General features: G+C 44.1%; 1 protein-coding gene across 2 annotated transcripts in view; it reads right to left on the reverse strand.

The window, feature by feature from the left end:
* Nucleotides 1–21,209, reverse strand: part of SND1 (staphylococcal nuclease and tudor domain containing 1) — a 627,617-nt gene that overhangs the window by 369,432 nt on the left and 236,976 nt on the right. For both annotated transcript variants that reach the window (XM_040413516.1, XM_040413515.1), the window contains exon 13: nt 4,390–4,500. In XM_040413516.1, the coding sequence (XP_040269450.1) occupies nt 4,390–4,500 (111 nt within the window). The remainder of the gene's footprint in view (nt 1–4,389; nt 4,501–21,209) is intronic.

Genomic DNA, 21,209 nt, shown 5'->3' on the forward strand with positions numbered 1-21,209 from the left:
CATAAAGTGGAAGGAGCAGACAGAGAGGGCAGCAGGCGTATGACTGACATTTTACAAGCAGCTTGAGTGGCACAATATGGCTGCGCGGTCGCCCACCCGCCAGCCCGCACCAAAGAGCCGCATTAAAGGGTCTAAAGAGCCGCTTGTGGCTCGCGAGCCGCACTTTGCCGACCACTGCTCTAGAGGAACCCAGGCTCGGCTGTCTCACTTCAGTCCACCCTTTAAGCTTTTTTTATGTGTTTTTTTTTTATACATTTTTTTGTATTGCACAATTATGTTTTTATGCATTTGAAATAAAAATTTGCCAGAAGTGCCAGAAGATTTGACCAGGATTCACAGCATAAAGGGTTACTTGAATAATGCAAGGGTAGCATTATCTGGATAGTGGGTACAGATGCACAAGACTTGTAATCCAGCTTTCCCACAATGAGGGATGCCAGATTTGGCTAGATGACATAAGAAATCCGTCCTGCTTATATACCGTATTTTTCGCCCTATAAGACCATAAGACGCACCTAGGTTTTTGAGGAGGAAAATAAGGGAAAAAAAATATTTTGAACTAATGGTAGCCTGTGGACGATGGCACTGTTATGGGGGCGCCTGTGGACGATGGCACTGTTATGGGGGCGCCTGTGGACGATGGCACTGTTATGGGGGCGCCTGTGGACGATGGCACTGTTATGGGGGCGCCTGTGGACGATGGCACTGTTATGGGGGCGCCTGTGGACGATGGCACTGTTATGGGGGCGCCTGTGGACGATGGCACTGTTATGGGGGCGCCTGTGGACGATGGCACTGTTATGGGGGCGCCTGTGGACGATGGCACTGTTATGGGGGCGCCTGTGGACGATGGCACTGTTATGGGGGCGCCTGTGGACGATGGCACTGTTATGGGGGCGCCTGTGGACGATGGCACTGTTATGGGGGCGCCTGTGGACGATGGCACTGTTATGGGGGCGCCTGTGGACGATGGCACTGTTATGGGGGCGCCTGTGGACGATGGCACTGTTATGGGGGCGCCTGTGGACGATGGCACTGTTATGGGGGCGCCTGTGGACGATGGCACTGTTATGGGGGCGCCTGTGGACGATGGCACTGTTATGGGGGCGCCTGTGGACGATGGCACTGTTATGGGGGCGCCTGTGGACGATGGCACTGTTATGGGGGCGCCTGTGGACGATGGCACTGTTATGGGGGCGCCTGTGGACGATGGCACTGTTATGGGGGCGCCTGTGGACGATGGCACTGTTATGGGGGCGCCTGTGGACGATGGCACTGTTATGGGGGCGCCTGTGGACGATGGCACTGTTATGGGGGCGCCTGTGGACGATGGCACTGTTATGGGGGCGCCTGTGGACGATGGCACTGTTATGGGGGCGCCTGTGGACGATGGCACTGTTATGGGGGCGTCTGTGGACGATGGCACTGTTATGGGGGCGTCTGTGGACGATGGCACTGTTATGGGGGCGTCTGTGGACGATGGCACTGTTATGGGGGCGCCTGTGGACGATGGCACTGTTATGGGGGCGCCTGTGGACGATGGCACTGTTATGGGGGCGTCTGTGGACGATGGCACTGTTATGGGGGCGTCTGTGGACGATGGCACTGTTATGGGGGCGTCTGTGGACGATGGCACTGTTATGGGGGCGTCTGTGGACGATGGCACTGTTATGGGGGCGTCTGTGGACGATGGCACTGTTATGGGGGCGTCTGTGGACGATGGCACTGTTATGGGGGCGTCTGTGGACGATGGCACTGTTATGGGGGCGTCTGTGGACGATGGCACTGTTATGGGGGCGTCTGTGGACGATGGCACTGTTATGGGGGCGTCTGTGGACGATGGCACTGTTATGGGGGCGTCTGTGGACGATGGCACTGTTATGGGGGCGTCTGTGGACGATGGCACTGTTATGGGGGCGTCTGTGGATGGCATGACACTGCTATCTGTGGATGACAGATAAATAGCATCTTATGCTAGTTGACATCCACAGATCCCCCCCCCCCCCCCCCCCCCATAACAGTGTCAGCGACTGTGAATGACCCCCAATACAGGGGGTGGGGGCTGGCATCTACACTAGTTTTTAAATGGCAGCGGGGACCCAGTGCAGTCATTGTATTCCATTGCACCGGGCCCCGCTCACTGTACTAATGGCATCTACTGTAACTGCAGGCAGGCAATGGTTAACTATAGATATGTTCGATCCAGCACTGAGCAGCCTGTACTTACGATCATAACAGGCAGGAGGGCAGGCACTGGCAGTGTAACTTCCTACGTCACGTGCCTGCTTAATTTATAAAGTGGGCGGAGCAGGCACGTGACATAGGAAGTTACGCTGCCAGTGCCCGCCCAGCATCCTGCCTCCAGCCTGCTATGATCGTAAGTACAGGCTGCTCAGTGCAGGATCAAACTGTTAACCATTGCATGCCTGCAGTTACAGTAGATACCATTAGTACAGTGAGCGGGGCCCGGTGCAAAAGAATACAGTGACTGCACCGGGCCCCGCTGCCATTACAAAACTAAAGGCCGCCCCCCAGCCCCTCCTCGCCGATACACACGCTGGCCGCACTGTGCAGCTTGCAGTCAGCGGTGTATAAGTGTAAAAATTGCAGCCTTCGCCCCATAAGACGCACCTCCATTTTCCTCCCACTTTTGCGCATCTTATAGGGCAAAAAATACGGTAAGCAAACAAAGCGCTGCCACAAAATATTTTTTTCTGACCTGTTAGAACGGTACATGCTGTAAATTGTAGTGAACGTTAATTTCTTACCAGAGACTGTATTTGTTAGTTATAACCTCCCTTCTGATGCTTAGTTGTGTCATACTGACTCTACAAGTAACAAAAGCATCTTATGTCTGGATAGGAAGCCAGTTTCTCTGTGTGTTCCTATGGGAGCCTCAGTCAGTCTCATAAGATTTAATAGAGAAATACCTGACTTCCTATCCTGAGTCAGTTGGTCAGTGTTGGCCATATGACACTGCTGAGGATCAGAAAGGAGATTATAACTCACAAATATGTAGTAAAGATTACCTTCATTACAGTTTACATCATGTATCTTTCTACCAGGTCAGAGAACACAAATTTTTGTGGAGTACTTCTTTAACATTTAGGCACCCGGGAAAGCTGAACAATGGAATGGCTGCTGTACATATGGAGATTATGACAAGAAATAAACTGTTGTGGTCTCAACAGGGGTGCACCTAGCCTTTCTGCTGCCTGAGACAAAAACTGAAACCGCCCCCCACTACAGTGCCAATTTCTTAACCTAACCCCTTTGCCACAATGAAAGCGCTCATTAACCATGGCCCTTCCGCTGCCCCTTTCTTGCCCCTACCTGGTGCTGCCTGAGGCGATCGCTTCACCTGGCCTCATTGGTGGTGCACCCCTCAATTTTTCAGAGCTGTATGTATGTGTATATGCAATTTTACATTGTATACTCAATATTCAGGGGCGCTAATAATGTTGATCCCAACTGTATGATGCCTCCCATGCACTGAACACAGTGACAGGAGAGCAGAATATCAAAGAGACGCAGCAAGAAAGACATTATAGAAAAGTACAGAGCAGTGTAGATGTGAATCAGATAGCTGAGAGAAAACACCAATAACAGCAGCAGGAGGTCTGTTTGCATCCGAGTGAGGTTCTCCTCCATTGCCCAACCAGGACAGTTTTCCTCAGTCCCCAAATTATTTACTGCAGCAGAGTGGCCATGGCAGTTAGACACCAACTGCGCCCTCATTTTCGGTTTATAGTCAGGGACCTTTCAAAATCAAGTGAAGACGCCCAAAGTAGGCAACACCTTAAAAGTAAAACATGCAATCATGGAAGATAATTGTGCGATTTTGAGGTTTTGCCAAGGGGATGAGGTCCACACACTATATTTGGACAGGCACTTTCAATTATTACGGTCTACTCTTGAATTTGGAAGTCTGAAGATTAAATTGGCAACCTTAGGTTTTGACTAGTTTCGCTTTAAAGCAAATGAAACATGCATTTTCAAGTGTCAAAGAAGTCATTTGAATTATGTGAAGAACATTTTTTTCAGAAATGAACTGTAAAACAAAAATCACAGGCGAAAATGAGTAGATACACTATATAACTTGTTTACCTGTAAACGTTCTGCTCCAAGAACTGAGAACAAATTACATTCAGTAGTTGAAACGCTATGTAGATGGTGTCCTTGAAAGCTAGAGACCAGCTTACTGAGAGCGGAAAAACGTCTCGCTCAGAATTGCACATGACATGCCCAAAAAGAAAATTTTGATATACAGAACAGTCAAGAATTAGAAAATAACATTTAAGAGAAATATTCAAATTTGCTGTCCACATAATTAAATTTAATGTAGAGCATTACCTGTAACAAAATACCCATTAAGCAAGTGGTACCTACCGGGCCTCTGCTGCCAATAGCTCATCATAATGAGAAGATCTCTGATCATCATCCTGACGATAGCGGATCACAGTGGCTAGGCCTTTGCTAACCAGGGCTTCTGCAATGTTACTAAGGGAGAAGAAGAAAAAATAGTTATAATTCCGCATACAGCTGAGTACTACCACAACATTTTAACTGTATTGCAAAACAAATAAAGTAGACATTATGTAGCTGCATTTTCTTGGCAGCATACTGAAAGCTTTTTTATGCTCCATACTTAAAGGGGTTGGGTCAGTTTATATTACAAGTCTTACGCTGTTGACAGCACATGCACGCAGCTCGTAATAAGCATTACTAAACTAGTAGCTCTACCTGTACTACTACACGCTATTCTCATTGTGTATGTTCCCATTTTGATGGTATGCCAAATGACTCTGTATGAGCAATGTCATACCATTTCGTGCTTTTCGTTTTTCTTCCTTTCTGTATTATTGAAAATTTGAACGCTATGTGCTAATAAAAATCCACATTATGAGAGAAAGAAAAAATAAATAAATAAATAGCAGCTCTGATGTCCAATGGTTTATTATGAATCATGTTAACATGCACGTCCGCTGACCTGTTAGCCAAAGCTGCGCTGGGAACATGGCCACTGATAGAGGGTTCTGACTAGAGATGAGCTAATTTCCGCTTATGAAATTCGTTCACACTTCGTTTGTTGGTTAAAGGTGAATTGCATTATACATTCCGTTACCACGGACTATAACCCAATTCCGTTATTAAATCCTTTATAATAGAAGTCTATGGCCAGCTTCCGTTATGCAGGAGAGAACTCCCCTGCATAACGGAAACGGACGGATCAGTTTTGCAGCCCATAGACTTCTATTAAGACAGAATTACCTTTAGAGGCATTCCGTTATGCATTCCGTCATAGAATGGCGTTATGGTTCATGGTAATGGTATTTATAAAGCAATTGACCTTTAACCAACAAAGTGTGAACAAATTTCAAAATAGGAAATTCGTTCATCTCTAGTTCTGACCATAAGCAGCCTCCATTCTCTTACACTGGAGAGAGACAGGGAAACTTGCACATACATACTCCGTCCCCAGTGTAAGTGAATTGAGGCAACTGACTGAGAGAACCCTCTCAGAATTCAACATATTCTTTAAACTGGCTCTAAGTCAGGCAGGTGCCAGTCCTCCCATAACTAACATTTTTGAAAGCTATCAGTGTTCGTTTTGGAATATCCTGGCTGTACTGCATAAACATTTCCATACCTTTATTTAATGTATACAGGGAGGTTACACCGACTAACAAACCTTTGTCTAGATCCTTGAATCTTGTCAAAGATGCAACAGGTAAACAAGCCAAAGCTGAATAGCTGGTAACTCTAGACATTTTTCTAGGATAAGACATATTACAAAGTTTCGTATGGTCACTTGTACTACTGATTTATGCAAAGTTGTGTGAAAATGTAGTGACAATTTAACTCTGAACAAAAATGTAAAGTTTATAATTAAAAAAAAGTTAAATCCATTATTTTTATTATTATTAAGCCCCCAAAGGTGTTCATAGCCTTTAATGTCACCCCTTTCCCTGGGATGATCTAAACCCATACAGGACCAAAAGTTAGATCTAATCTTCCACCTCTCCCTGCATGCTGATCACTCCCCTCCACAAAAGGCTAAAGCAACATCTTCAAATACATTATGTTTTTTAATTTTAAATTTTGTTCTATTAGGGATTTTTAAAATGCGATTTAAACTTAAATATTGCTCATTTCGTATCCTGGCCTGCCATCTGGTGGCCAAAATAAGAATTGCAGCATGAACACTTTCGGCCTCGTCAGCAAGGTTTAGCGCAACTACCGATGCCCCAATTGGCTGAACAGGTCATCGGTAGGAAGCCCTAGCTTCTGGGTTTTTGCACATTTAGATGCCATGATCTCACTTGATCACAGCATCTAAAGCATTTAATTACCGCAATCTGCATTATTACCGGTCTTGGTAATTAGCCGCAGTTCTCTGCAGTTTTAAACAGCATAGAATCTGCCGGCCATGGCGCTGCACGTGCAAGCGGGCACCATGTTCCCACATGGCTCTAGAACGGGTTTTCACATGAAACGCTGCCCCTTGGGCAGATTGCTGACCGCAGAAGCAGGTTATAAAACTTTATATTTCGCTCTTTATAAGGTGGACAGGGGGGATACTTATATGCTTTTAAAAGACTGTATAAGACCTGTAATGTGATATATCTAACTATATATGCTGTTTTGGCCTGTCAGTGTCCCTTTAAAACTAGTCTAACAACACAGCTCTAGCTGCTTTCTAGACTAAAAGAGGCATCAAAAGTGGTTTCCCTCTGCAGCCAAATCCCAAACTGGACTTGTTCAAAACAGTAGTGTTACGTGGTGCTTTAACTAATCCAAATCAGGGAAATAAAACGGGTTTAAGCCACGCAAGCTATCACTTTAGCGGCTCTGTCACCAGGATCAAGCATATTAAACTAGACAAACTTATCATGCTGATCAGCACACAGATAAAAGAAAGGTATAGTTTTAAACAGCTGCAGAGATATCTGCGTTTTATTCATATGCAAATTAGCAATGGCAGCATCAGGAGGTGGGGATAAATCGTTTAAGCACTGCTTTGTAATACACCCTGTGCTCTGCACACTACCCCCTCCCCTTGATTGACAGGGCTAGACATGCTGAGGTCAAAGCTGTGTCCTAGCATATTATATACTCTATGTACTACAGCTTCACCACACTGAGATCTGCTCAGAAAGCTAATGTACATATTACTGCACAATATGTGATTATAGACACCAGTAATATGTGTTCGCTTATAAGCATAGAAACATTCATCTCTATGTGATAATGCTATAGCTTATTGGTAAGTGGTCTCTCATGCGTGTAGAAATCCTAAGTTCAATTCCCCAGAGAGACTTAGAAAAAGTTTATGTTTATTTTTTTTCTCTTTTTTAACCCATAATAAAAGGCTATACTATAATAAATTATATAATCATATAATTAATAATAAAAGGCATTGAAACCTGAAACCAATTGTTTATTCACAGACAATATATGATTATAAAGAAACTATTAATATTTATTAGTTTTCTATAGAATTATTAGGGTTAAATGTGGAAGAAAAAATAATCTGAAGAAAAATACCTTGATGGGATTCAAACCTGGGATCTCTACATGCAAAACCAAATGCTTATCACCAAGCTATCGCATTACCACATACAGAAGCATGTTTTTTCAATGCTTATAAGCTAGCACATATTACTGGTGTCTATAATCATATCATGCCTGTGAATAAAGCAGTAATATGTAGATTAGCTTTCTGAGCAGATCTCAGTGTGGTGAAGCTATAGTACATAGTGTATATGACATGTAGATGCTGGCCTCAGCATGTCTAGCCCTGTCAATCAAGGGGAGGGGGGAGTGTGCAGAGCACAGGGGGTGTTACATAGCAGTGCTGAAATGATTCAGCCTGCCTCCTGGTGCTCCAATTGCTAAAATGCATATGCATAAAATGCAGATTTCTCTACAGCTGTTTAGTATACAAAGAAAAGAAAGTATGGTGGCAGTATGTATGGTTTAATAGGGTTGATCCTGGTGACAGAGCCTCCTTAAATGAGGCTGCGTATTATATTACACCACTGAAACTTACAGTATCTGAAGCAAAACTTTAGAATTGAAAAATTAAAATAGTAATTGACACAAAAAAACATCATAAATTGCTTGTAAGAACTACAAATCCCAAGAGAAAAAAGCAATATATAAAAAAGTGATGTTTTTTTATAGATTACTTCTTCTCTCATACCCCTTTTCCCACCAGATTTCGAGCACTGAAGACCAGCCACTACTTTTGCATTAAATTCTTACACAGAAAAGCTACGTTGGAAGAAGGGGACAGGATGCATCATGTAGCTTTCCTGAAAACATTCTTTGCAAACGCAGTCTGGGATTTTGCCTGTGCCAGCCTGGTTCAAGGTTCACTGAGCAAAAGTAATTATCCACAACATGTTTCTGACATTTCAGAATTTTTTTTGTTTTCATTCCCACACCTTTCAGTTGGCAAGGTCCGGTTCCCACAATGAACAGGCATATAGGAAATAAATGCATGAACACCAACAAAAGAAACCTTTTCCAAGATGGTTTTAAATAAGGAAAAAAAAAGCCACTGATTAAAGACAGGATTCTCAAATCACTTGAGAGCAGAGATATCACAAAGTGAGACCACAGTCATGAATCATAACGATGAAACAATTTAAGTCTGTGGCTCAACCAGCCTAAAATTATGTTCTAGGTGCACACTCCACGACACACCCACCGTCGGTTTAGTAGAAATAGAAGATATATATACAGGGGTGATCAAAATGAGAGAACACACAATTTCTGAAATGTCAAGGTCATAGAGTAGTCCTATGTGAATATATCCTAACATGAGCAAAATAGCAGTATTTTAAGATTTCATAAATTGTATTTATTCTAAAGCACAGAATAAAAATATAAATTAGATAATTGAAAAAAAAAACACTGATCAAAATTAGAGAACACTTTCAGATACTTCCAAGTTAGGCTACTTTCACACCTGCGTTAGGTGCGGATCCGTCTGGTATGGATCCGTCTGGTATCTGCACAGACGGATCGGCACCTATAATGCAAACGCTTAGGATGCGTTCAGAACGGATCCGTTTGCATTACCATGAAAAAAAAAGAAAAAAAAATTTTTTTTTGTTGATAATGCAAACGGATCCCTTTAGACTTTACATTGAAAGTCAATGGGGGACGGATCCGTTTGAAAATTGAGCCATATTGTGTCAACTTCAAACGGATCCGTCCCCATTGACTTACATTGTAAGTCTGGACGGATCAGTTTGCCTCCGCACGGCCATGCGGACACCCGAACGCTGCAAGCAGCGTTCAGGTGTCCGCCTGCTGAGCAGAGGGCAAACCGTGCCAAACTGATGCATTCTGAGCTGATCCGCATCCACTCAGAATGCATTAGGGCTGGACGGATCCGTTCAGGGCCGCTTGTGAGAGCCTTCAAACGGAACTCACAAGCGGAGCCCCGAACGCTAGTGTGAAAGTAGCCTTATTGGTGTTAATCTGGCAACTGGTGCTAATTTCCTTAATGATCTGACAAACCCTATTTAACTGGCAGCCTAAGGGTCCATTAACACATCCGTGTGCGTTTTGCAGGTCTACAAAACACGGACAGCGGCAATGTGCGTTCCGCATTTTGCGGACCGCACATTGCCGGCACTAAGAGAATATGCCTATTCTTGTCCGCTATTGCGGACAAGAATAGGACATGTTCTATTTTTTTCAGGATCGGAATTGCGGACCCGGAAGTGCGGCCCCATAGAAATGTTTGGGTCCGCAATTCCGTTCTGCAAAATGCGGAATGGAATTGCGGATGTGTGAATGGAGCCCAACTTTCCAGTTTTCACTGACTTTGCCAAAATTGTGTGCCGTTCCAGAGTGACTGAAACCCTCCGGCAGCAGGTTGTCCAGATGAAGGCCAAAGGGGTGACCCCATCAGCCATAGCCAGAGAAGTTGGTCGTTCCAAGTCTGATTTCTAGAATATTGCAACTGGCCAGAAAAAAAGATAAAAATAACCAAATATAGATCTATATCAAATGTTCACGATTTGCAGGCAGAAAGAATTGCAATCCTCCTTTTGACATATAGTGGACAAATAACCAGTCTAATATTTATAACAGCAAGTCTTGGGTTTGTAGGAGGATTGCAATTCTTTCTGCCTGCAAATCGTGAACATAAGATATAGATCTATTTTATTTAATTTTTTCTGGCCAATAGGAAAGTGTGATCAGCTTTTTATGATTATGTCAATACAGTTAGTTTCTTTAGATAGAGATATATATATATATATATATATATATATATATATATATATATATTTATATATTTATATTAGGGGTGGGCGATATGGCCTAAAATCTATATTGCGATATAATTTTAAGCATGTGCGATATGCGATATATATTGCGATATATTGTTTTCTATATTTGGGGGGCGTGTTTAAACTTTTTTTTACTTTTTATTTAATAACTATTAGTCTCCTTAAGGGCTAGAACGTAGAACCCTTGTCATTTTTACCCTAATAGAGCTCTATTAGGGTGAATAGGACTTTACACTCTCCCTGCTGCCCTGTGCTTTGTGCACACAGCAGCAGGGAGCTGATCCCCCTCCCCTAAACGGTGCCATCCCCAGATCCCCCCCCCCTCCCCTAAACGGTGCCATCCACAGATCCCCCCCCCCTCCCCTAAACGGTGCCATCCACAGATCCCCCCCCCCTCCCCTAAACGGTGCCATCCACAGATCCCCCCCCCCCCTCCCCTAAACGGTGCCATCCACAGATCCCCCCCCCCTCCCCTAAACGGTGCCATCCACAGATCCCCCCCCCCTCCCCTAAACGGTGCCATCCACAGACACCCCCCTTCCCTCCCTTAAACGGTGCCATCCACAGACACCCCCCTTCCCTCCCTTAAACGGTGCCATCCACAGACACCCCCCCCTAAACGGTGCCATCCACAGACACCCCCCCCTAAACGGTGCCATCCACAGACACCCCCCCCTCCCCTAAACGGTGCCATCCACAGACACCCCCCCCTCCCCTAAACGGTGCCATCCACAGACACCCCCCCCCCCTCCCCTAAACGGTGCCATCCACAGACACCCCCCCCCTCCCCTAAACGGTGCCATCCACAGACGCCCCCCCCCCCTCCCCTAAACGGTGCCATCCACAGACGCCCCCCCCCTCCCCTAAACGGTGCCATCCACAGACGCCCCCCCCCCCCTCCCCTAAACGGTGCCATCCACAGACACCCCCCCCCCCCTCCCCTAAACGGTGCCATCCACAGACACCCCCCCCCCCTCCCCTAAACGGTGCCATCCACAGACACCCCCCCCCCCCCCTCCCCTAAACGGTGCCATCCACAGACACCCCCCCTCCCCTAAACGGTGCCATCCACAGACACCCCCCCCTCCCCTAAACGGTGCCATCCACAGACACCCCCCCTCCCCTAAACAGTGCCATCCACAGATTTCCCCCCCCCAAACGGTGCCATCCACAGATTGATTCCCCCCCCCCCCCCCCCGACACTCACAGGAATACATTTAAAAACTAATCAGTAACTTTAACTTTATTAATTGGTGATCTCTTTACTGTATACCTTACTAGGTCTTAGCTCCGATAACTGCAGGCAGTGCGGGGGGCGGCGCTCATTCACTGATGTCACGCGCCTGCGCCGCCTAGTGGGAGGAGCAGGCGCGTGATGTCAGTGAGTGAGCGCCGCCCGCCCGCACTGCCTGCTGTTACCGGAGCTAAGACCTAGTAAGGTATACAGTAAAGAGATCACCAATGAATAAAGTTAAAGTTACTGATTAGTTTTTAAATGTTCTACTGTCAGCGGCGTGGCCCTGTATATTCTAACTAACCCCCAGGCAAGCGTCCCCGTCACCATGGGAACGCCTGGGGGTTAGAATATACCATCGGATTTGAGTTTTCACGCGCTCACTGAGATCGTGAAAACTCAATGATTTACGGTCAGTCCATGCCCTCCTCCTCTTGTCATTGGTGGTCAGCGGCAGCCGCGCACAGTGGGGAGGGAGGGACTCTCTCCTTCTCCACTGTGCCCAGTGTGCCGGCTCAGGAGAAGATGGTGCGCGCAGAGAGCGCGATCATATCGCGGTCCGGCGATATGCTCAAAATCCATATCGTGGCACAAATTTATATCGCATATCGCCTATATCGCCCACCCCTAATAAATATAAATATAAATATATATATATATATATATATATATATATATATATATATATATAAAATCTTCCATGTAGAGTTGTTGCGAAACCAAATTTTTGATTCGATTTCGATACCATAAAAAAGTATTGAGATACTCGATACCATTTGATACCACGCGAAAAAAAATAAACCAAAAAAGCCACGTGCATTCTGCATTTAAAAAAAATGGCAAATCGCGCAGCTTTTATTTATTTATTTTTTCTGTTCGGCATTCACTGCATAGATTTTTTTTTATATTTTAATAGTTTGGACTTTTCTGGCGTGGCGATATGTTTATTTATTGTTTATATATTTTATATGTGAAATTGGGAAAGGGGGTGATTTATACTTAATATTGTGGTTTTTTTTACACAAGAACTATTTCCCCCCTTAGGGGCTAGAACCTGGGGTCTTCTAATCCCTTGTCCTATTCCCCCTAATAGATCTCTATCAAGGTGAATAGGACCTCACACTCTCCCTGCTGCTAATATTACCATGGCAGTAAAGGCTTTAGTAGCGTCCTGGCTGCCATGGTAACTGATCGGAGCCGCAGGATTACACTGCTGGGGCTCCGATCAGAAGCTGCCACTGCCACCAATTAAGAGGAGGGGACTCTGTGGCCACTGCCACCAATGATTTGAATACTGGGGGGTTGAAGGGCGGGCGCACTGTGCCAATGATTTTAATGGGGTGTGGTGTTGGGGGAGGGCGCAGTGCGCCACCAATGATAATTAACCATTAATATAGGAGGCGGGTACTGGCAGCAGATCAGCGACAGTTAACCCCTCAGGTGCCGCACCTGAGGGCTTAACTGCTGCTGTTCGCAGCTCCCTGTCAGGTGCCGGCAGCAGAATCGCATAGGCGGCACCCTGCCTCCTGTATTATGTGTTAAATACTATCTTATATGGGTCCAGACTAAGTAGCAGGCTACACAGAGCGGCCCAGCACTTACTATTATTCCTGGGCGCGGCTCCGTTCGCCCGCTGTGCCCCATATGCTAATTACTATCAGAGCAATGGGGAGGAGACATCAGCTTCTCTAGTGGGCATTCCTTCTCCCTGGCTGTAGCGCTGTCCAATCGCAGCCCAGCGCAGGGAGAAGGAACGCCCAGGAGAGAAGCTGATGTCTCCTCCCCATTGCTCCGGGCGAACAGAAAGTGCTGGGACATCTCTGGGCAGCGCTCTGTGTAGCCTGCTACTTTAAGTCTGGACCCAGGAAAAGTCCCTTCATTGGTGGCGCAGTGCGCCCGCCCCTCTCTCCTCATTGGTGGCAGCAGCAGAAGCACCAGGGGGAGGGAGAGACTGCTTCCTTCGCCCCTGTGCTGCTGAGGGAACATGAGCGCGCTGACAGCAGCACGCTCATGTTCAGACATACTAGACTGCACAGCAGCGCAGCCCAGTATCGAAAAAAATTTAAATCCCGGTATCATATCGATACTGGGACAAAAGTATCAATTGGATATCAAAATTTTGATACCCGCAACAACCCTACTTCCATGAATCATGAGGTTGTTTGACACCCAAAAATGAGAACCCTGGATAGCCGACAGAACAGAGGGATGTCTATTTCCCATGTTGCCTAGCTCACATAGAAGGGTACTAGACGTAGGTGCTGCGCCTACTAAACATTTATGGAATGTCATGTGGATAGGACAAACGCTTAAAATAAGAAAAACCTATAAGAAAATGCTAAGCAACATCCAAAACATGGGAAATTATGAAAATGAAGTTAACCTATATCAAATTTCTAAGCATATTCACCATGGTTGTGTCTGTGCACTAGCCCAGAAAGTAAGAACAGTGCCCTCTATTTAGAGATCACTTTGCCTGGTGTTAAATAAATCAGATAATTGTTGATGGCACCTAGATATCAGTTTCTTCAACACAATGCGAGCAATGAAGTGACAAAAAGGCTCATTAATTTCTCACTCCATTTAATGCCACTAAAGGAACACTGCATACATTACAACGTTATAAGAGGAAATGCAAGTCAACACAAGCCACAGAATCCCAATGTTGTCAGATGCATGCTCTTGGAGCACACATTCTTCCAGTGAAACCACTTAACACTAGTTGACTTCAATTTTTTATTTTTTTGGGCTGAATGCACACGGCCGTGAGCGGACCGTGGTATCCCGGCCTGGCATGCATCCTGCTGACAGCAGGAGCGCAGAGTCATTGGTTGCTATGACTTCGTGTGCTTCATGCCGCCGCTGCACTACAGTAATACAATGGTATGATCTATACAAGTGTATTACTGTAGTGCAGCGGCGGCATGAAGCGCATGGCATCATAGCAACCAATGATGACGCCGTGCGCTCCTGCTGTCAGCAGGATGCCAGGACGAGATACCACGGACCGCTCACGTCAGTGTTCCGCGGCCGTGTGCATTCGGCCTTAGTCTACTCAATGACCTAAAAACTTGTCAAATGCAGGAGGATTTATAAATTATGTAGAGGTTGGACTCCATGTTGCTTTCTCTGTTTTAGGACAACCCAAAAACCTGTAGTGTTGCATATACAAGATGTTTTGTCCCTATAATGTAACCTGAATGAGCAGTAAAATGGCAGGGAAGGTTCAAGCTCATCATGTGTAAAGGCCCTATTACATGGGCAGATTATTGTTAAGATTATCGCGAGTGTTTGTATGAATACTAGTTAGCGATCTGGCAGAGTAATACTGCTGGCAAACATGTTGAAAAATAATGATTTGCCGGAGGCAGATCACGCCATGAAATAGGCGCTCTGCTGCTGGCAAACAATGAGACAGTATAGGGACGAGCATGCAGCGGTCTCCTCCTCTAGCGAGCAGGTGATTGGCGGGAGGGACAATAGTCTGCTTTACCTGCCCGTGTAATAGGGCCTTAATCCTGGATACGAGCAGTGTATAATGCAATGGAAAAATGAATGAAGCCAGAGAAGGAGCGAATATGGACAATCACAATACATTAGTAAGTGCCTTATATTAACGATCTCTACATAAATCCAATTTGCTAAAGTGACAACCCTTTTAACAGTTGTGCAGCCAAGATTTTATATCACAGTATGAGAAGGTCTCTGACTCAATAACCTAAACAAGGTAAAATATTTTAAGGCAGCAGATAAAATGCCATCTGCCCTAATCTCTCAAGAAGATACTAGGCCACCACATTATAAGATTCAAAAATCAGTGCTGGGTTTTACCAACATCTATTCTAAAACAAGCATGGACTGAAATGGTGGTTCTTACCACCATGTTGGTAACATAACTAATGCATTTAAGATTTTCACACAAACACTTGTAGGACTAGATGTACATGCATGCAAAACACTGGACACCTATTAACATATGCAAAGTTAATTTTATTCCCATTATATAAAATTTCACAAGCTTTAGTCAAGTATCTTCTAGCGTTTTTCCAGGGTGTACCTAGTAAAAGCAACTTAGCAGATAATCTAAAATGAAGTGGAGAAAACATGTCATTCAATTCCTGCAAGGAGTTGGAGGTCATCTGCTCCTACCCCTACTCACAAAATGTTAACACACAATTAATGCCAATATCATCTCTGAATTTTGCAGGCATCAAGAGTGTGGTCTACATTATGTCAACTTGAATGCCTTTGCGCAATTAATCACTTTGAAAAATGCATTACAGCCATCAGGTTTATAATTAAACAATGAAATACGAGGAGCTATGTGGACTCAAACTGTTCACAGAAAGGAAGGAGGTTTGAAATATACAGAGAACATGCTAACCTTTTACCTCCATTTTCAAGAGGCATAAAAAAATTAGTTATCAGGGTTCATGTACACAGCACAAGTGTCCTTAGAGAACTTAGAGATCTTTTATACTCAGAGGCATGGTATTCTCTTCAAGCTTCGGGGGGGGGGGAATCATTAATTTCAATAGGTCTATGTACACTCCCCCCCCCCCCCCCACACACATCAGTTCTGTGTTGCGTGAAAAACGCAGCATGTTCTATATTCTGTGTTTTTCAAGCAGCCCTGGCCCCATACAAGTGAATAGGGCTTTAGTGAAAAACGCATTGCATCCGGAAGTGCGGATCCAATGCGTTTTTCACTGATGTTTGCCAAGAGACGTTATTTGTAAACCTTCAGTTTATCACGTATGTGAAAAACGCATCAAAACGCATCGCACCCTCGCGGAAAAAAATGAATGCAATCGCAGACAAAACTGACTGAACTTGAATGCAAAATGGTGCGAGTTTCCCTGAACGCACCCTGAGCCAATCCGTATCGTTCGTGTGAAAGAGGCCTTAAACTCTATATAGGGATCTGGGCTTTACTACAAGGCAGCCAGCCACAAGGCTGCTACCTTTTGGAATAGTTCTGGTTCTGTTGGCTGCTGACCCACAGAGATCAGACTTCTGTGCATGGCACCAAGGGTCAGACAATACACAGTCAATAAACAGGCAGAGGGTGTGAATCCGTTAAACAGTCCAGGAGTCAGGACAAGAGGCAGGGTCAGTATGATGAACAGGAACAAGTCAGACTAGAAGAGGAGGGTCAGAATCCAAAAATCAGGCAGGAGTCGGTAGACAGGCTGACATGGATTAAATCGGTTTACAGACTCTAGCAAGCTGGAGAGACTTGGTAAGATCTATTCAGACCTATAGCTCAGGCAAGGAAGTCAAGTCAGCAGCACAGCTATATCAGAGAGTTCACAGCTCACTAGTCAAGCAGCTAAGCACAGAATCAAAGAATGAATTATCCCTTGCAGTGCTGCATGAAAAAAAAAAAGTCCCTCTAATATGCAGAGACATTCAATTGCCTGCTTGTTTGTAATCATGATTTAATAAAAATTCTCTATTTTCATACTATATTGTGGTGTGTCTTTAATAGGCGTTTGCATAGTATTTGTTGCACACACCACGGTGTGTATTGCAATTGTCCATTTTTTGAGGCGTTGTTATAAATCAGACATTTTGGGTAGAAATGCCATGTGAATGTGTGTCTGAAAACGTGGGTTCGTCATCCATGACAGAATAGACACCGGACCACTCATTACATTCAGTTCAAATTGAGCTGCACAGTAATTCTGAAGAGCATGCTTCTTCAGATTATCATAACTTGCATCCATTTAGATATTTTTATACATTTTTAAAAGTCTGCTGAAATCTAGAATAACTGCTACTTCCGTTCATCAGCCTTACTAATGACTGCGGCCTAATTACAACTCAAACAATGGACAAAAATAAACGGTCTACAACTGCATTCAAACCCGACGGTCTGCTCCTTGAATATTTAGCAATTTATTCTCTTTACAATGGAGTTTTAGGTTAGGTTCTATTTAAACATATAAAAGAGTCAAGGGACATTGAGTAGCTAAGGGACACTTAGCTCATGTTGCTTAGAGTTTGCCATCATTGGTGTTACCTTACCAGCTAAGGCTACTTTCACACTAGCGTTTTGGCTTTCCTTTTCTGAGATCCGTTCAGGGCTCACAAAAGCGGTCCAAAACGGATCAGTTTTGCCCTAATGCATTCTGAATGGAAAAGGATCCACTCAGAATGCATCAGTTTGCCTCCGAACAGTCACCATTCTGCTCTGGAGGGGGACACCAAAAATGCTGCCTGCAGCGTTTTGCTGTCCGCATGACAAAGCGGAGCCAAACAGATCCGTCCTGGCACACAATGTACGTCAACGGGGACGGATCCATTTCTCTGACACAATCTAGCAGAATAGAAAACGGATCCGTCCCTCTTGGACTTTGACTGATCCATCATGGCTACAGAAGACATAATACAACCGGATCCGTTCATGACGGATGCATGCTGCTGTATTATTGTAACGGAAGCGGGTTTTTTTAGATCCATGACGAATCCGCAAAAAACGCTAGTGTGAAAGTAGCCTTACCAGTGTTACAACCTTAGGATGGGAGAACGTGCTATGTCTGCTCTAGAAATCCCATATGCCAATTATACGTTTAGCGCAAGAGAAATGTGTTAGACTTGGCTCAGATTACAGTATGCCGCTTTAAACAAATTCATAAATTCCCCTTCACTGAGTGCATCTGTAATTCTCCTGCAATTACAGGCAGGGAAATGAATGGATAATACATAGCTGAAAAGGGAGAACGTGTAAGCAGAACAAACTGTTACAAGTCGCCAATAATTAACACATTTGCAGTAATGAGGATGTCACTAATCACCTGACAAGTGGCGCTTCGTCCTCAGTATCACATTCCTAAATGCACCCGTTTTAGATATTCCTAATATTCACTTTGCACACACCACAAATCTGCTCATTGTAAGAGCAATACCTTTAATTTTTACATTCGTATACCTATAAATTGGTCCTGTTTGTTGCTGAATTTACAAATTTTGGGTACATAAAAGTATTACATTTTTATTGAATAATTTTGAACAGAACGAGTTTTACTCCAATTTCCTGATCTAAATCAAAATTTGAGTAGTAAACAGTGTATGAAAATGTAATGGAATAACAACATTTCAAAAAATCTAGTTAAGTTCAACCCCTTAAGGACCCTGGGATTTACAATTCTTCACTCCCCGCCTTCCCATAGTCCTAGCTTTTTTAAATTTTTCATTCATATAGCCTTATGAGGGCTTATTTTTTGCGGGACAAGTTGAACTTTCCAATGGCACCATTTACGGTTGTCATAAGATGTAGTAGGGAGCGGGGGAAAAAAATTCTAAATGGGGTAGTATGGGGGGGGGGGGATGCAAATCTGATAAAAAAGGTTTTTATTTATTTTTTTACACTGTACACTATGCGGTAAAATTGACCTGTTATCTTCATTCTCCAGGTCAGTACAGTTCCAACGATACCACACTTGTGTTTTAATACTGAAAAAGAAATGAAAACCTTTGAGGGGAAATTTTTTTTGAATGGGGCTGTGTGAGGGCTCATTTTTTGAAGGACGATCTGTTCTTTTCAGTGATACCAATTTTAAGTGTGTGCGACTTTTTGATCACTTTATTTAAAAAAATATTGGGTAGTTGAAGTGACAAAAAATAGCAAATTGGCAGGATCGTTAACACATTTGCATTTATCCATCTTAAGTTTCAAAACTGATAGCACTATAACAGATCACTATCAAAATCGGTCCAGATTGCCTTATATACTTACTGCTAACATCAGCCGGAGTGCGTCCGAACAGGTCTGGACATGTCCATTGGAATATCTCCAATATAAAGCATTAATATTATAACTGAATAAGCTTTGCATGTATAACTTAAAATCTAGACGTGTCAGGCAAATTTAGAGTTAATATTTGGAATCAGCGTGCTCATTTTAGTATAAATCACGTTTTTCTCTCAGTAGCAAAATCATTGTTGCGTGGTGTAATCCAGGACATACACAGCGCATGCTTCTGTGCCGTCACCACAAACTCATGGTCTGTGGAAAACCAGTGATGTGTCAATACATTAAAGGGGTTGTCCGGGTTCAGAGTTGAACCCGGACATACCCATAATTTCACCCAGGCAGCCGCCCTTGACTTGAGTATCAGGGCAGTTCATGCTCCGATGCTCTCCCTTGCCCTGAACAGGATCACGCAGGGTAAGGGCTCTTTTATTTACTATAACACACTGCCGGGCAGAAGCTTCCGCCCAGCAGTGTGTTTGGTGACGTCACCGGCTCTGATGAGCGGGCTTTAGCGCTGCCCTAGCCGTTTTACAGGCTAGGGTAGCGCTAAAGCCCACCCATGAGTACTGGTGACGTCACCGGGCTCACTGCTACCAGCATGTCACTGGAACTCTACAAAATGCCTTTGCCCTGCGCGATTCAGCACAGGGCAAAGGAGAGCATCGGAGCATGAACTGCTCCGATGGTCTTGTCAGGGTTCAGCTCTGAACCCGGAAAACCTCTAAGTTCAATGGGTACATATGCAAGAGGCCTTCGCAGTGTCAGAGGACAGTCGACAACCTCCAAAACTGCCAAATTAAACTCTGCAGACAGCATGTCACAAAATGTTATGAAAACCGCTCTATATTTAGCTTTTTCTTCGCTTTTTTTGCCCTTCTTTCGGAAAGACACAGAATCCAAGTGTTTACCTTAGGAAATTATAAAAACGCACTACAAGCCACGCATTTCTTTTGTGGCGTTTTTCTCCATATACTCCTTTTTTTTTGTCCCTGCATAAGGGTATCCCACCAAAACAACCCCTTTAAAAATGGATGGAACTGCTTTTTAGTGTCACAATTTCTGCAGAAAAATCTGCTGTGTGAAGGCACCCAAAAACAATTCATATTGCTTGTTACGTTTTTCACATAAAACAGCAAAAAGGAACATAGGAAGCAATCACATGAATGTTAACTGCCTCTGCAAAATGAAGTTATTGTATTTTTTTCCAAAATGCATGAACTATTAAAAACAAGCTGGCATCTTTGCATGCGTTAACCGATTAAAGTAATTTGGGGTTCAGTATTTCACTATTTTTTTATTTCTTGAGTTAATATGCCCAAGGTTGGTCCATAATGTAAGGATCTGTAACTAATCCTTAACCATGACTAAATACTATTGTATTATAGTATATACTATAAAAGGAATAGCAAGTTAGCCACATCTAATGATACCAATATAAATGCAGCTCCACACCAACGTCCCAGGTCTAGACTGACAGATCTGTTGTACTATTCTGCATTCATACCTTTGTTCCCTGCATTACATTTGAGTCATCATTTCATACAGATCAGCTCCCTGCACTGAACAGAGGTGATTCATATTTCAGTCAGACCTCTAAATATTTTTGCTCAGCAATTTTGAGTAGAATTAGCTAATAGTGCAGCTTCTAGTAGCAGAGTTAATAAAGCCTTGTTAGTGATGGATCAGCTTCAAAAAGGCACCTGGACAACATCAGTGAAGGCCTGGGTTCAATCCCCAGGTAGCTTACGTTAGTTTTTTCAGTACAGAAATAGCCCTCCCAAATCTATCTCTGCAGCATTTTTTGTGCGTACTATAAAATTCTCACTTAAGGGGTGGGAGTGAAGCTGCTGAGCTGTTGTGCTCTTATGGACAGGGAAGAAGGGAAAAAAAAAATGTTTAATCC

This window comes from Bufo bufo, chromosome 1 (genome assembly GCF_905171765.1).
Source record: "Bufo bufo chromosome 1, aBufBuf1.1, whole genome shotgun sequence".
Lineage (NCBI taxonomy): Eukaryota > Metazoa > Chordata > Amphibia > Anura > Bufonidae > Bufo > Bufo bufo.